Consider the following 16403-nt stretch of genomic DNA (forward strand, 5'->3'; position numbering starts at 1 on the left):
TTGCATCCAAATGGCTGTGTTTTTAACCAAATTCGTTTGCGTGCAATTCAAGCTTTTAATTGCTCTACTTTTTGCCAGAAGATGAAGTGAGCCAATGTTGGTGAAAATTTAACAAACAATCATGGATGATTTCGAAGTAGGTTTTTTTGGGGGGAAAAGTTTAATAGTCTTGGGTCAAGGAATCATAATTTTGTGTGTAGCCCTTATGGTTCAAAAGTTATTAGCATAAACGTGAATGAAAATTTGGCCAGTTGGTGGCGCTAGAGGGATCGAGAAAGAGACTCAAAATTCACTGCGCCAAATTTCACAACTTTTTCCCATAATTCAAAAGCAGAAGAAGAACACTAACTAATAAAATGGTTGATTATGCACTTTTAGAGCTCGGCTCCTAATAATTACAAAAATAAGTAATAATTATGGGTAGCAAATGTATTCATCAGGAATGGGCTTGAAAAGACATAAAAATGCTTTTATTGGCCAGTGTTGAGTATTTCCTCTGACAACGGCACTTTGTACTATAAATTGACAAGACAGAGGCATTGTGGGTAATGTGTGCATACCTCCTCACAGCCTGTAATGGCACAGCAGCACAAGTGACCGCAGGGCTTCGGGTTGATCATCGTGGGCACGTGTTCCTTAGCCATCAGATCCGTGAAAAACTTCTTACTGCGTTCGGTCTTCTTCCTGCAGGACACACACACACACACACACAAGTTTAGCTCAGCGGATCAATGCTCGTCCCCTCAGAGATCAAACTTCAGCCCGTTTAACAGATCAATAGAGAGTCTCAGAGGTCGTATCATTCCTGAAGGTAAAGAGAAAGTGAAGAGTTCAGATGCAAAAGCTTCTAAGTGCCATTTGAAATTTTCTTCTAAAATTATCCTTTTTATCAAGCTTGTATATTTAAGTTCAGTAATTTCACTTAAATGGCAATGAAGATTACCTATTAATTGTCATTTAAGTGAAATTACTGAACTTAAATACACAAGCTTGATAAAAATGGTCATTCTAGAACAACATTTCAAATGGCATTTAGAGGCTTTTGCATCTGAACTCTTCAAGTGCTTTTGTGACTAATAACCAAAGCCAAATCTGACATGGATTTGTACCTCTCCGCGTTGAGAGACATCAGTTTGGCCACGTTGTAACAAACGCGCGCTTCCAGTACGACACAGTTCTCGTACGCCTGTCTGAGACACAAATGAAGAAATCAACATCATAATGATAATGACATCAGACGATCAGCTATAACAACTCTACACCATTGATTAGGTCATGAACGTATGAATTTCAAAAACATTTGGAAATGCAAAATATCTTTGCATTTCCAAATAATATATAGTTATTTCTTAGTTTTCACTAAAAACAAAAAACAAAACATACAATTTTATTCTATACAATTTTATTCTATATTCTGTATTTTATTTTCATTATTATGATTTTTTTATTCTAATCTGTTTTAATTATTCTGACTTCTTTTGATTATTTTAATTTCTTCCATGTAAAGCACTTTGAATTGCCACTGTGTATAAAATGTGCTATATAAATAAACTTGCCTTGCCTTGCCTTGCCTCTATTTTAATTTCTTATCACTGAAAAGTTTGGGGACAGTCAGATGTTTTTATTTTTTTAATTAAGGACGCATTAAATTGCTTAAAAGTGACAGTAAAGACATTTATAATGATCCAAATGCTTTCAATTTCAAATAAATGCTGTCCGTTTCTGAAATCCCGAATGCGTCATTCAGTATTTTCCACAATAATATGAAACAGCACAACGGTTTTCAACATTGATAATTATCAGAAATCCTCATATTAGAGTGATTTCTGAAGGATCATGTGATCCAGTAATGATGCTGAAAATAGCTGAAAAACAGCTACTTTAAATTGTAAAAATACAAATATTACAGACCCATCTGCATCCTTTAAACTGGGATACAAGTCAGTCTTTTAACATCTGAAATGGCATATTTCACTCATAACTAAATATCTTAATATCATTTCTATGTTTCAGTAACCAGTTCCAGTAATGACAGACGGGGGAAACAGCAGCTCTCAGGTAAAACGACATCAGACACTCGAGTCTATTCATAGTTCGTCCCCAGCGCCTCATCACACTCGTTTCTGGCAGGAACAGCCTCGGCTGATCGGCCACATGACTCGAATTTAAAACACTCATTTAGACAATTACGGCAGATGCTTGCAGTCTCGCGGCATACGAGGAGAGCCTTCACATCCCTGACGCCCACTGACGTACAAACTACACACATGTGATTTTAATATTTTACATGAGACATGATTTTTGAGCTTTTCCAGTGACCCATTTAAAATGTAAATGCGAAGTGTAGATGAAGCATAAAGAAGACGTCTTACTCAAAGTGCTGCTTTATATGGCTTTCTTCTGCATATTTAGAAATGCCGTTGATAAATAAAGTGCGTTTCACCTGAGAAAGAGAAAAAAACAGATGTTATTTGGGATATTTACACGTGCACCGATGCTGGAGGACGTTGCAATGCACACTGAGGTTAAGCTCAGAAATGTAGGTCAGCTCTATAGACTGACTTTATGAATATTTCATAAGCATTACAGCTGCAGACGTCACACGCCTCGAGACGGCTGGTTTTCACACTACGCTTCTTCTTCTGTTATTTAACAACAGCACTGAAGGGTTCACGTACCAGATCGTCTTCTTTGTAGTGCATCTTGGACGTGTGGCGCCTCATGCTGTAGACGGTGAGGAGCAGATATATGAAGGCAAAAGATGTGTGCAGCCATAAGAGGTTATTCCTGAAGCACACAGAGAGAAACACAAGCCCACGTTACCCAGAATTCTTCAATTTAAGCATACAGGGAGGTTTTCAATGTGTGCAATGAATAAAATGTCTCACTTGGAATCCAAGTTGGCGATTGTTGTACGTCCAAAGCTGTATGCGTTGTTGTCTGAGAAAAAACAACAACAATAAGTTAATTTGTGCTTTTGAAAGGTAACAAAAAGGGTCATATTTAGGAACACTGTCGAAATGTGCTGAACGCGGTCACATTACTGCCTCTTTCAAGTAAAATGATAAATGCATAATTTTTTTTATATAAAAACAAGCAGATAATAAATTAGTAAAATAAAAAAAATAAAATGATAAATGCATAAAAAAAGTTAATAAAAAGAAGCAGATAATAAATGTGTAAAATAAAAAATAAAATGGTAAATGCATAAAAAAGTTAATAAAAATAAGCAGATAATAAATTAGTAGAATAAAAAATAAAATGATGAATGCATAAAGTTAATAAAAACAAGCAGATAATAAATTAGTAAAATAAAAAAATAAAATGATAAATGCATAAGTCAAAACAAGCAGATAATAAATTAGTAAAATAAAAAATAAAATGAAAAATGCATAAAGTTAATAAAAACAAGCAGATAATAAATTAGTAAAATAAAAAATGAAATGATAAATGCATAAGTCAAAACAAGCAGATAATAAATTAGTAAAATAAAAAATAAAACGCTAAATGCAAAAAAAGTCAATGAAACAAGCAGATAATAAGTTAGTAAAATAAAAAATAAAATAGATAAATTCATAAAAAAGGTAATAAAAACAAGCAGATAATAAATTAGTAAAATAAAAAATAAAATAGATAAACGCCATAAAAAAGTCAATAAAATATGAAATAATAAATTATGAAAAAAAAAAAGTATATTAAGTATATAAAGTAAAATATATATATAAAGCATTAGGTCCCTACAGCAGGAGTTCTTCTATTTATTCCTGAACTCCTGAAACGCCTCCATTGTAGTCTTGAGTTTTTTCCAGGAACACGTCACAATATTCCTCATTATAATAATTAATATGCAGAATAAAGGGGCGGGGCCTGGTTGAGTTAGTTAGTAGTGTGTTAAACTGGTGGTTATGGTTATGCTCACACTTCAATCCTTCCTTCTATCTCAGGCCTGAACACACACACACGTGTTGAAGCAATTTAAAACTCAAGCCGAGAAAGTGAACCGGCTTTAAACAGAGCCCTTGTTTTAACCTAAACTGTGATTGGTCGCTTTCGATGTCACTCAGACGTCTAAGCAGCGAGGCGTTTCTGACGGTCCTCGGTTCACAATGTTCACGTCCTGAAGGACTCGTGCAAAGCGCCCATCATCGATCTGACTCGTTTCCTTTCGCTGCTCTCTCCGTCTCTGAAACAGGCGACCAATTACCCGGCGGGCAGAGAGAAGTTCAATCTCATTACTCAAGCGGAGCGCTGTGGATTAACCCTCTCAGATAATAATCTATCAGAGGTCAGAGACACGGGACACGACCAGCGCTAATGTTAGCACAGCGTCCGGCTAATAATGGAGAGTCCTGAGCTAACAAATATAACTGGAGGAGAACGGAGGTCGTAGATCTCGCTCTCGTTTTTTGGCCAATAATCGGACAGACACTGGAAAATTAAATTCCAGGGCTTTAAGCAATACTTTTTTCCCCTCATTTATCAAACAATATCTTTAATATTTTTCAAATTCTAAAAAAAAATGGTAACCGGATAAACAAAAATAAACTAATAAAAAAAAATGGTGGTGCATCACAAGCAATAACTCCGGTAACTTCAACCTTGAAAGAATGCTGTGACAAAGATATCGCTCTCCTCTTTCAAACTGATGTTTTCTCCCATGAATGACCTATATGGGATTATCTATATAATAATCTATATAATCTCCCATGAATTCAAACCCTATGAGTTGATCTGAAGAATGAAAGATGCATCATATAAAGGGTTAAAGCGAATATCTCCCTTTGCTTTGAGATTTGAGCGTTGTAACTTTGCAGATGTTTATGCTCAAACAGCGACACTACACACCAACCACGGTTATAAAAGTGAAATGATGACGGACCGGCCCCGACCCCTGCAGTTCACAGGGGACTCACCCAGCAGGTTGCCTGAGAAGTTGACGGGCAGAACGATGCCCACCGACAGAACGCCCACCACCACCAGCAGGCCGATGATGTGCCGCTGGAACGACAGATAGTGGACGGCGTCTTCTCCACACTTCTCCCGGATCTCCTCGTCCCTGTGGAGACACACTCGCGTTAGCCGACCCTCATACTGTGTGATGTATAGAGGACACCTACGGTGTACGGAGAGTGCTCCATTACAGAGAATGGACTGCAGAATATAAAGATTGTACAAGATGGAGATATTGAGTTTGAAGTAGAGCGTAACTATAGCGTAAGGGATAAATAGCATGGCTTATAGAATATATATTGTGGTGCAGGGTTTCCCAAACTGAGGAAACTGCAGGATATTCACAATAAATAAATAAATGGTTACACTTTATTTTAAGGTGTCAGTGTTTTAGTGTCATTTTATATTTAAGTACCACGTATACATAATAATTAACGAAATGTACGTACTATAGGGTTAGGGTGCATTTAATTAAGAAATATTAAATATTAAAATAATATTATAAAACATTAATAATAGTATTTAATATTGTAATATTTAATAATAATATTAAAAAAATTTATAGTTATTACTACAGTAGCTACATGTAATAGGGACATGGTAAAATAAAGTGTTTCAAAATGAAAGCAAATCAAAACAAAAACAAAAATTTATAAAATAATAAAAGTGTACCATTAAAATAAATAAACAAAAACATGATTAAAATGTAGTTAAAAAATTATATATATATATTTCTTTTTTTAATATAGATTATAAATATTCACTTTATTTTTTTTAATATATACATTTAAAATAATGCTGAAAATAAAATCATAAAAATGTAAACTTAAATAACGAACACTTACTAAAAATGAAATCATAAAAAATTTACAATTCAAATAAATAGTTTTAAATCATGAATAAACTAAAAAGTATCAACATTTATGCATTGCATGCATTAAAAAAAAATTCAATAAAAAAATGCAAACAATTTTTGTAATAATGAAGAAAAGCATTTGGTATTTAAAAAAAAAAAAAATTCAAAAGAAACGCCTAACAAAAAAATTTAACATTTTTCTTGTTATCCTGCATTCATGTGAACATTAACCGTCATCACATAACTGTCTACATGTGAAAATATTGAAATATTCCCTGAGATTTCAAGGTAATATTATTTTAGGTGAAAGTGGTTCGGCTGTCAAAAACGTTTGCTAAATCCCCGTTATATAGTGTGCGACATGTCTAGCGCTGCGTATTCTGCTATACTGATATTAACACCCTCACCAGCCAAAGAGCCACTTACTTTATTCTGAATATGGCAGTCAACCAGGAACAGAAGCCCTGCAATAAAAGCACATCAAACTATGAATGATTGTCCAAACGATGTACTCTCTCTCTCCCACACACACACTGCTCAGTCTCTCTCTCACACACGCATAATGCAGTATACACAATCATAAACAGACTATTACTGCATACATCAATGCAAGAGCTTCAACACATGCGGCCAGGCCTGTAAAAGCCTCGGCGGGTCAGTCGGTGTGTGTGTGAGTGTGTGAGGGTGATTTCTCTGCAGGATTATCGGTGAATGCAGGTGAAGACACACAGGAGATGCTGAAGTCCTGCACTGATCTCTTAAGAGGCTGGAAAACAGGCTTAAAGTGGCGTCCCGCCGGCTGACTTCGGTGGGTGGTGATGATGTCACCTGATGAAAACGCGTCACCGTCACGGATTAACAATGGAGGACCACTAAGTAGGGATGCACTGATGTATAAGCCAGGACGCTAAATGATATGATTTTTACCATCAGCCATTGTTATACATGACCCTGGACCACAAAACAAGTCACATGGGTCAATTTATTTACATTGAGATGTATGCAGCATATGAAAGCTGAATAAATAAGCTTTCCATTTATGTATGGTTTGTTAGGATATGACAATATTTGGTCGAGGAATCTGAGGATGACAATCGAAACATTGAGAAAATCGCCTTTAAAGTCCATTTGTGTTGCCATTTATACTGCATTGACGAATGGAAATTTACAAAATATCATCCTGGAACATAATCTTTACTAGGGTTGGGTATCGTTTGAATTTGAACGATTCTGATTCCGATTCCGATTCCTTGTTTCGATTCCAGTTCCTAACGATTCTCGATTTCGATTCTTTTAAGAGGCAGGGTCAAAAAAGTTTAGCTAACCTTGCTAACCAACGGTCTTTCTGAAGGAAATACTCCTTTCTGAAGGAAATACTCCTTCTGTCACAAATACCCCTTTTGTCACAAATTTTGCATTTTGCCGAGATTTCGTTAATTTTTAGAAAAGTGAAGCCACACTTTGGACCGCCGACGTAAGCTACTCATGTTCGACTCGCGCGGTTATGCCAACACTTCCGGTAGACGCTTCTTTGTTATTGTTGTTCAGCGGTTTCTTCTTCCGCTCGGCGGACTGTGAATATCAAAACTAGGAATTGAAATTTTAACTTTTGAACGATTCCGGGAAAAACGAAAAGTTAGTCCCGGTTCCAATCGATACTCGATTCTCGATACCCAACCCTAATCTTTACTTAATATCCTAATAATTTTTGGAAAAGAAAAATGTATAATTTTGAGTTTTTGACCCATATAATGTATTGGGTATTGTACCCGTCCGTCCGACTCGTGACATTGTGATCCAGGGTCACGACTTTCCATCCACATCCCAGAGTTCATAGGGCCTTTAAGGCCAAGCGTTTCTCAGTTTTTCACTTTGAGGGGGTTTCTATTCGAGATTTACTCGAGTCAGTTTCTCTCCTGAAGGCTTCTGGGGACTTTCAAGGACGGCGTCCCGAACGAGTGCAGAAATGCTGGTTCATCATGAACGGAAATGAAGGAGGGAGGAAGTTTTTGCCCTTTGTGAAGGCCGCTTGTTTCTTTCTGAGCGTATATTAGGTTGACGTGAGGTCAGTGTTGGGAAAAATCAATGATGTCCACGGGGAGCGAGAGGGGCTGGGAGACGCTTTGGGAAACGGTACACTCTTAGAAAAAAGGGTTCTAAATTTAGAACCTTTTCTCCTAAGAGTGAAGTAAAGACATCCAGTTGGATCCAAAGTCAAATTGCCTTTATGTTTTTTTTTTAATTTGTTTTATTGCAGTGTCCCTTTAACTTGATGAAGTGCAACCTGGCTTTCAAACTGTGCAAATCTAGACAAAAAAGCATTCTGAGAATGTTTAAATGTTTTGAAAAGTCCTTTCTGCTCACCAAGGCTGCATTTATTTGATCAAAAATACAATAAAAACTGTTAAATTGGGAAATATTATTTCAATTTAAAATATCTGTTTTCTATGTGTATATATAATAAAGTGTAATTTATTTCAGTGATCAAAGCTGAATTTATCATCATTACTCCAGTCTTTAGTGTCACATGATCCACCAGAAATCACTCTAATATGAGGATCTGATGATCAAGAAACATTTATGATTATTATCAGTGTTGAAAACCGTGATACATTTTTATTTTCAGGATTCTTTGAAGAAAATAAACAGCATTTATATGAAATTTAAATATGTAACTTTATAAATGCCTTCCCTGTCACTTTTGAACAATTGAATGTGTCCTTGCTGAATAAAACGTATTCATTTATTACAAAAAAAGACGAAAATTTAGACGAAAAAACACTTCCACATTAGGCTTGAAGACAAATACACACACAAACACACAACTGCCAACCCTGAATTATTCAACAGTCACCGACTGTGACCCGCGACAGTCAATCAGCGGTGAATACAGATAAGGGGGCGGGGCCAGAGGGAGTGATTGACAGGTGTCTTACGTTATCTCGCTGTTCGAAATCCACCGAGCTGGAGACGGAGGTGAGACGTTCATAACGGTCCGGCGTTTCAGAATGTAGAGCTGAAGCCACACTACACACACACACACACACACACACACACACACACACACAGAGAGAGAAAGACAGAAAGCAGAAGGAAAAAGAGAAAGAATAAAGTGAGAAACATGTCAGAAATCAGGTCTTCTGAAGGGTTAAACTGGATGTTTGGGGTTATTTTGAAGGTCTGAAATGAAGCGAGCGAAGCCGGACAGTCAGAACGTCTGAACATTCAGGTCCACACTGGCAAATATAGGTCAGTCTCATCTCAGGGTTGATGGGATATTAAGTATTTATGTGCTTGAAGAACTGAGAATGCATCATTTCCCTCCGTTTGCTGAAAGATAGTAATCCACAGTTCAGATGAACACTAATCTACTCCCAAAACACACCACAGAACAAATCCAGATCTAAACAATCCTGACAGGAAGATGGTCGTGGTCTTTCCAGCCTCATAAACTCAGTTTTGAGTGTTTGGCAGCTAAAAAACATCTTAAACGCAGAGCCGGATCTGAAGCGAAGGATTTGCGAACCTCATTTCCATTAACCCGAGAACTGAACAATGACAAAAACTGCATTATCACACAGCTCTATATACACACTGTATAAAAACGATATACGCTAGCGAATCTCAACTGTATGATAGTATATATCGTCACAAATGTAAACTTTATAATCACAGCTTTAATATGCTAACTGTCCTTGATGAAGACATGTTCTCTGATGGTTTTGTTAAACTAGCAGGTTTACAGAGCCGGATCCTCTTTTTCTTTGTCCGAGCAATGGCACAGGTCGTAAAAAAAGGATATTGTCCCATGACTTTATTAACGTGGTTCCTCTTGATGACTGACAGACTCATCAGACTAACCACAGAAGAACATGAGGGACGCAGGGAGCTTTCGGAAACAAGAGCGTCTCAAATCAGACGTTTAAAAAGGTAACCCAACCAGAATTAACATTTTAAATTAATTGAGCGTTCGGGGACCTTAGCATTGAGAAACTGCGTTTTCGTGATACACTGAACTGAATCCAAGATCTATTTTTCTACACTTGTTTTCTTTTATCATGACCTGTGAGTCAATAAGACAGCAGTGTTTGTGTGGCAAAGAAATGAAACTGCCGATGCCATAAATGGACTATAAACGCTTCGCAGAGTGTGATTCATATTCTACACAAAGGAATAGTTCACCTCAAAATATGTATTTGTTCAAATTTAAAATTTGTGTTTGCTCTTATGTTATTCCAAACCCATATGACTATTTTCCTTCTGTGCTGCACAAAATCAGATGCTCAATCAATTTCCAAAAAAATAAAATTTATATATCAAACATATAATATTATAATTAATATTATATATTTGATATATACATTAAAATAATATAATTTATATATCAAAAATAAAATATATTGATATAAAAAATATCAATATATAAAATATCAAAATATAAAAAATATAAAAATTTATATCAAAATATAAAAATATCAAGATATAAAAATAAAATTAAAATATTATATATTTGTATGTGTGTGTGTGTATATATATATATATGGAATTTCTTGTTCTGTTAGGGAAATAAAATTAAATTAAAAATAATGAAAAAAATAAAATAAAATAAAAATAATCATTTAAAAGCAGCAACTTAAAATAAAAAAAAACAATCAGTTGTTGGATGACAAGTAGTCGCCCATTGTAATAAATAAAACAAAGTAAAAGTAAAATAAAATGGAAACAAAATAATAAAATAAAATCATTTAAAGCTACAACCTTACAGTTGTTGGATGACAAGTAGTCACCAATTGTGATAAATGAACTGATAAAGAAGTGAAGTAAATTTACTTTTAAAGACTCATCCCTAGTTTGGAGTATCATGAGTGTGATAAAACACTACGAGATTAGCTCTGTGCTCGTGTGCAAGAGGTTTGAGGAGGTCATATCCAACTACGATCACCACTTTTGAAGAAAAGCTCTACATGAGAAGATATACTTGACTGGCCACATTCACAAGGGCGGGAAGACTCACAATACTGAGGGGTCTTGTTTGGATCCACTCTTTGGGGTCACAACGCTAGAGCTCTATTACCTGCGTACGGGCTCATAGTTATTCCGTTCCTTTCTCGTACTGTAGTCACATAACAGACGTCACAAAGAGAGACACGAAGGACAGGCGGTTATTGACACTCATGTGTTAGAGGCCTTTGGAAAGCAAATTCACATGAGTGAGTCAAACACCACACACAAACACACCAGAGGAAAATTAGTATGTGGTGTGCAATCAGAGAAAACACTCAGGACAGCAACCGCACACACCTCTAAAGCAACATGTCACCCGTGGTGTATTAGAGAAGGTCAAAGGTGAGGAACCTCCATATTAACAAACCATGACACACACACACCAGTTTATCAGAAGTAGTGAGCAGTTAGTTCACCAGTGAGCAGAATAAAGCATAGGAACAATAACTGAACATACTACTCCCGCTCCTCCAGACCGTCGAATCTTCTCTTCTGTCTTGGGAAGGAAAGAAAAGGGGAAGGAAAAAAAATAAGCTTCAACTCTTTCAAAAATCACACAATCTCTGAAGACTGCAGCCGTCAGATCTTTAACTGTGGAAACAGAGCGTTGTTAGGTGATTATATCTGAGGTGAACATATCAGCATCTCTCAATACATTTTAAAGGGATGATGAACTGAGAAATCAAATTTGACATCTAAGAGGTCATCATATTATCAGTAAGTTTAAGAACTGAAAACGCCCCTGTTAGTCCAATAAAAGCTTTTATTAACACCAGCCTCAGCAAACGACTCGTTTTTCAAAGTGGCGAACTATGACGTCAAAGAGGATAAAGAAGATCAACGCCTACTTCAATATGGCCGGTTTAGCCCCGCCCACCAATTCGCGAACACACTTCAATCATCTCTCCTTGGCCTGTTATATTGAAAATGTATGTTTTACAATTTGCAGTATGATGTTATCTATTGCTAAAGTATGGCTCATCATAGACTAGCTAACCACAAAGCTAGCTAATGCCACTATCATCAGTGGAAGACCGCTAACGTTAACATTAATGAGCTTGGAAACCACAATTAACTTTTTCTGCCTAAATAAAGTAATGATTACTGTATTTATAACTAGCATATCTCTAGTTACAGTCCCTGCATTGTAAAATGTAAGTTATACTTGCGAGGAGTGAACATTTAGACATAGAGAAAAAGTATCAAACGTACCTTGTGCAGAAAAGTTAGTTTTTCTTTTACACGTGTGTGAAATCCAACAATATTTAAGAAAAAGAAAATATCGGCCGATATATCGGATTTTAAAACCCAAAAATATTTGTATCGGCCTTCAAAATCTTTTATCGGTCGGGCTCTACTGCATGGATAAACTTTAATTTATGAGGGTAAAACATCGTCCGTCTGTTCGCTTCATTTCACTGAGGATTGTTTTGTAAACAAGCCTGGATTTGCAGAGCGATTAAGAGTAAAGAACGGTGCTGTGCCGTCTATATTGGATCTGACAGGAATTTTATAACACACGGACTCTGTTAAGAACATGTATGGGCGAACCATTCCGGTTGCCATTGGACGTTTTGAGAACAATTTCCCCCAAGTGCACCGACGAGTGAGTTGAAACGCATTATAATATGCAAAACTGTTATCCACTCACAGCAGTGGGTGTTTACTTCCACGTCTTCAGTGCGAGACGCCCGTAAAAACCCAGCGTTTTTGAGATGTTAGGGTAGAAAATAGCCTATATCTTATTCATTTTGATGTTTATGAATGTAAAAACCAAGCGAACGTCATAAGTTGACCTCAGACAACAATATAATAAAATTTAAAAAGCCAGTTCATGACCCCTTTAAAGATGACTAATGTGCAATCAAAATACGTTCTTGTAAAGAAATAAAAGAAAGTACCAATGCCAAAAATGTTGTTATGATCCAGTTTGCACATGCTCAATGTTTCTTTGATATTAGGATAATCATTAAATGCCCACAACTGGCTACATCACAGCTCTGCGTTCACTTCAGCTCTGTAAATCTGTTCACTATGAACCGTAGAGCGTAAACTGGAGCCTTGTGTTTAATGTACTGTCCACGTGAGAAACACAGCATCAGCAATCTGACGGGTCTTTACTCTGGAGTGTGTCGCTGTGATTACAGACGGACGCTGTGCAGTCAGCAGGTCCACAAACACTTCAATCTAGAAACACCATCAATGTGCAAAAGTCACTGTGGTTTTTAAATTGACTTTGGCTGTAAATGACATAAATTAGAGATTGAATGGACAAGTGTACGTTGTGAGAGAGGAGTCAGACATTCAAAATGTCGAGACTCTAAAAGGAAGCTCATCAATGCTATTTCCTCTGTCCACTATATTACAGGAAGAAGTGAGGCATCATGGGAGCACAATCAATTAGATTGACTTTGAACAAGAAAACAATCATTACAAAAGCCTTCAAACCCTTTAGAATATTAATGTATTTAATGGCACTTTGTGGTTACCAGATTAAACTGCAGGTTTTACAAGCTCAGTCTTTAAAATAAATAAGTATGTGGTAATTATGTAACCAAGTTAAAAAAAGACTGCCAGTGGCTGAGTCAATTTCCAGTAACTATAATAGGAAGCAAATAATACATGATCGATTCAATGGAAAATGACACAAGGGAATATTTCTGGCTCCATTCTGCAGCAGCGAAAGAAAAGTGGAAAGAATGAAGAGCAGTGTGAAAATAGAAACACACAGCAGTGATGTGCACTGACAGCACCAGAAATACAGCAAATCTGCTCCGACACAATGAAAGCAGATGGTGTGTGTGTGTGTGTGAGCAGCCTTTAATTCACTTCCTACCTCTGCCAAAGAAATGTTTTTTTTTTTGTAAAGTTTTTAGGTGCACCAGTATATTCACAGATGGAGGAAGACCGTCTGTGAGAGGCAGAATCTGAATAATAAGGGTAGCAGCATTATCAAGAGACGCTCCAAAAAGAACTTAATTAATGGGATTTTTATTCATTAATTCATTCACAAGCCAAGTGAACATTTAGGCAAAGCATATTTCTACTAATGAACGTAACTTCCAAACGCAATGATCAAACTTAATGAAGCTTGGTATACATGAACATCAGGCCAATTTGAGGACACGCACCAATTTTCATCCAATTCCGTCAATGGAGCGGCGCTTTAACTGAAATCCTGATGAATCTTCAACCTTGATCAAGAAGTCAATGACAATTGTTCTTTTGTCATTTTTTTCTACTTTTGCCAACTATTTAGACTCTGATGAAGGCTAAAGTTGGCTGTAATTGGAGATTGCCTTTTGTAACACTATGTCATTAATTTGGCTATAATGGAAAGAGCAGTGGGCTTGGATCCATATCCCAAAGTAGTACTAAACCCGTGAGACACCAAGACATTTTTTTTTTAATCAGAAACCTTCTCCGTTGACTCAAATGTTCTCCTAAGACCCGTGGTTAACAGAAAGTGATGTTGAATCTGCTCTTCACAGTAATTCTACTTAAACACCAGGTTCTCATCCACAATTGGCCACTTCTGAAGATACTCTGAGAGAGGATTTTATTGATTGAATGAAATCATGACCATTGCTGGTCTTTTCAGTTGATATCTTGAAACAGGGATTCTGAAATGGACAAAACCCATTCATCCACAGCTGCTAAATCCCTATAATTTTCCATGCAGTGTCCATGGGATTCAGATGATGCAAGGATAAAACCCTTGTAATCTTTTTCTTGCACTTTTCAAGGAAATGCACAAGCATACATGTTCTTTTACACCACACACAGAGAATATACAGGAGAATTAACACGAGATGCATCTGAGAAATCATTCAATTTGGCATCAATATAACACACATCAATCAAACATGTCCTTACCTGTCAGCGTCCGTCACCAGAGCCAGGCGGCCGTAATCCCACGCCACTTTCCGCAAAATGGAGAAGACAAAAAGAAGAACCTGAGATGGAGAGAGAAGCCAAACTATGAGTAAGACATAAGTCAAACAATCAATATTGTGACATGAAATTTTCAATACTGTAATATAAAAACTAAAAACGCCAGTTTCCATACTGAAAAAAAGAACAATGCAATTAATAGATTTAGCAGTCTGAAGCAGTTTAGAGCTTTCAATCTTGTTTATATTGACCTGCGAAGAGAAGCAGAACTCCAGCTTGCGGTTCACATTGATGTGTAGCTCGCAGCTGAAGTCATCAGCACAAATATAGGTTAAGAGGGCAGCCGCTGAGAGTTAGTCCAGCTGACAGAGTTGCTAGGTAAAACAACTGCTCATGTGCATTTAAAATGCAAGGTCACTTGATTTTTCCCCATCTAAAGTGATGAATATAACTCTGACCAGACAACCAGAAAAATGGGTCAATCCATTGAACTTTCCAATTCATGGAAAGTCTGAAATTAGTATTGATACAGACTACTGTGATTTTGGGAAGTACTGGAACTGAACAAGAAAGCTTTGGGTTACCAATCAGACTCACTAACCATTAGGCCACGACTGCCCCATGGTGCCATGACAACACCATTTCAATTGTCATGAAATGTCACAATGCTAGGTCCTAGAAAAAGGCTTTATTTTGTAAAGGCAAAATATATTTTTCAATACGAGTACAAAATGATAAATCGGGGTTGCACTACTGCGGATTTCTTCTAATCGGTTACTTATCAAAACAACATCCGAGTTACTCGACTACTTTTGGTTTATGTTCCCATTTCAAAAGAAAAAAGTTTAGTAATTGACAGCCCAATGAATGCACCAACTGTGTCTCTTACACGTACAGTAAAAACATTAAAATAATGGAGCTCAACTTTGACATCAATCAATATGTGAATAGATATATATTAATAAATTCAATAGTTAGCCAAGGGTTCTTGTACAACATTAGCCTCTTCATATTACATTTCACAACTCTTTAATGGTAATAATGAATCCGTCCTCACATCACTTAGAGCTTCACTCAACCAGTTCAAAACAGTTTATAATAAAATAGGACATTGTGCCCCTGCCACATACTCTTTGGTTTTGGTCATGGTTCGCTGGATTGCAATAGGAAATACAAGCATGTTGTTATGGTTGTTGAGTGTGTGAATACTCAATGTCTTCTGAAAGCGTTGACTAGTGTTGAAAGTTGTCTGTCGCAAACCCTACTGGGACAGGTTTGTGCGAATCACCTCGAAAAACACCATTACTGGATAATATACTAAGATTAAATGATGTTTGAACCATTAAGCTTTTAAATCACTAACTTGGTGCATTTAGGTCAGATATTGTGCAACTATATTCAAATATTCTTGTCTTATTCTACAGGCAGAGCTCAAGGTGTACCTTTTTCCACGCCAGTCACTTACCAGGAAGCACATAAAGTCGAGCGCGAGGACCGTGGGAACCCCTCCGAAGGGAAGCCCCTGCAGAACCGTGCTGCGGATCCGGGCCGAGTAACAGTAGTCTTTGGAAGATTTGTTGTAATAGTTGGTCTGACCCGTGTAGACCAGGTTCCCAAAAATCCCCATCGCCACGATCAGATGTTTCACTACAATCACTGCAACATGCTGATGAAGAACCTGAGGACAAGAAAAGCCAGG

The 16403-nt window shown here is 36.8% G+C and overlaps 1 protein-coding gene across 3 annotated transcripts in view; it reads right to left on the minus strand.

Moving 5' to 3' along the window:
- tmem63bb (transmembrane protein 63Bb) overlaps positions 1-16403 on the minus strand; it is a 42304-nt gene that overhangs the window by 12216 nt on the left and 13685 nt on the right. For 2 of the 3 annotated variants that reach the window (XM_039673949.2, XM_039673947.2), the window contains exons 2-12: positions 16170-16382; positions 14687-14766; positions 11268-11306; positions 8743-8833; positions 6233-6270; positions 4914-5056; positions 2889-2940; positions 2679-2787; positions 2373-2443; positions 1110-1190; positions 561-684 (exon numbers count right to left, since the gene is read on the minus strand). In XM_039673949.2, coding sequence (XP_039529883.2) covers positions 561-684; positions 1110-1190; positions 2373-2443; positions 2679-2787; positions 2889-2940; positions 4914-5056; positions 6233-6270; positions 8743-8833; positions 11268-11306; positions 14687-14766; positions 16170-16331 — 990 coding nt within the window. In that variant the 5' untranslated portion in view covers positions 16332-16382. The remainder of the gene's footprint in view (positions 1-560; positions 685-1109; positions 1191-2372; positions 2444-2678; positions 2788-2888; positions 2941-4913; positions 5057-6232; positions 6271-8742; positions 8834-11267; positions 11307-14686; positions 14767-16169; positions 16383-16403) is intronic. The other variant, XM_039673950.2, reaches the window with a different exon arrangement.

The sequence above is a fragment of the Pimephales promelas genome, chromosome 21 (genome assembly GCF_988280905.1).
Source record: "Pimephales promelas chromosome 21, fPimPro1.hap1.1, whole genome shotgun sequence".
Lineage (NCBI taxonomy): Eukaryota > Metazoa > Chordata > Actinopteri > Cypriniformes > Leuciscidae > Pimephales > Pimephales promelas.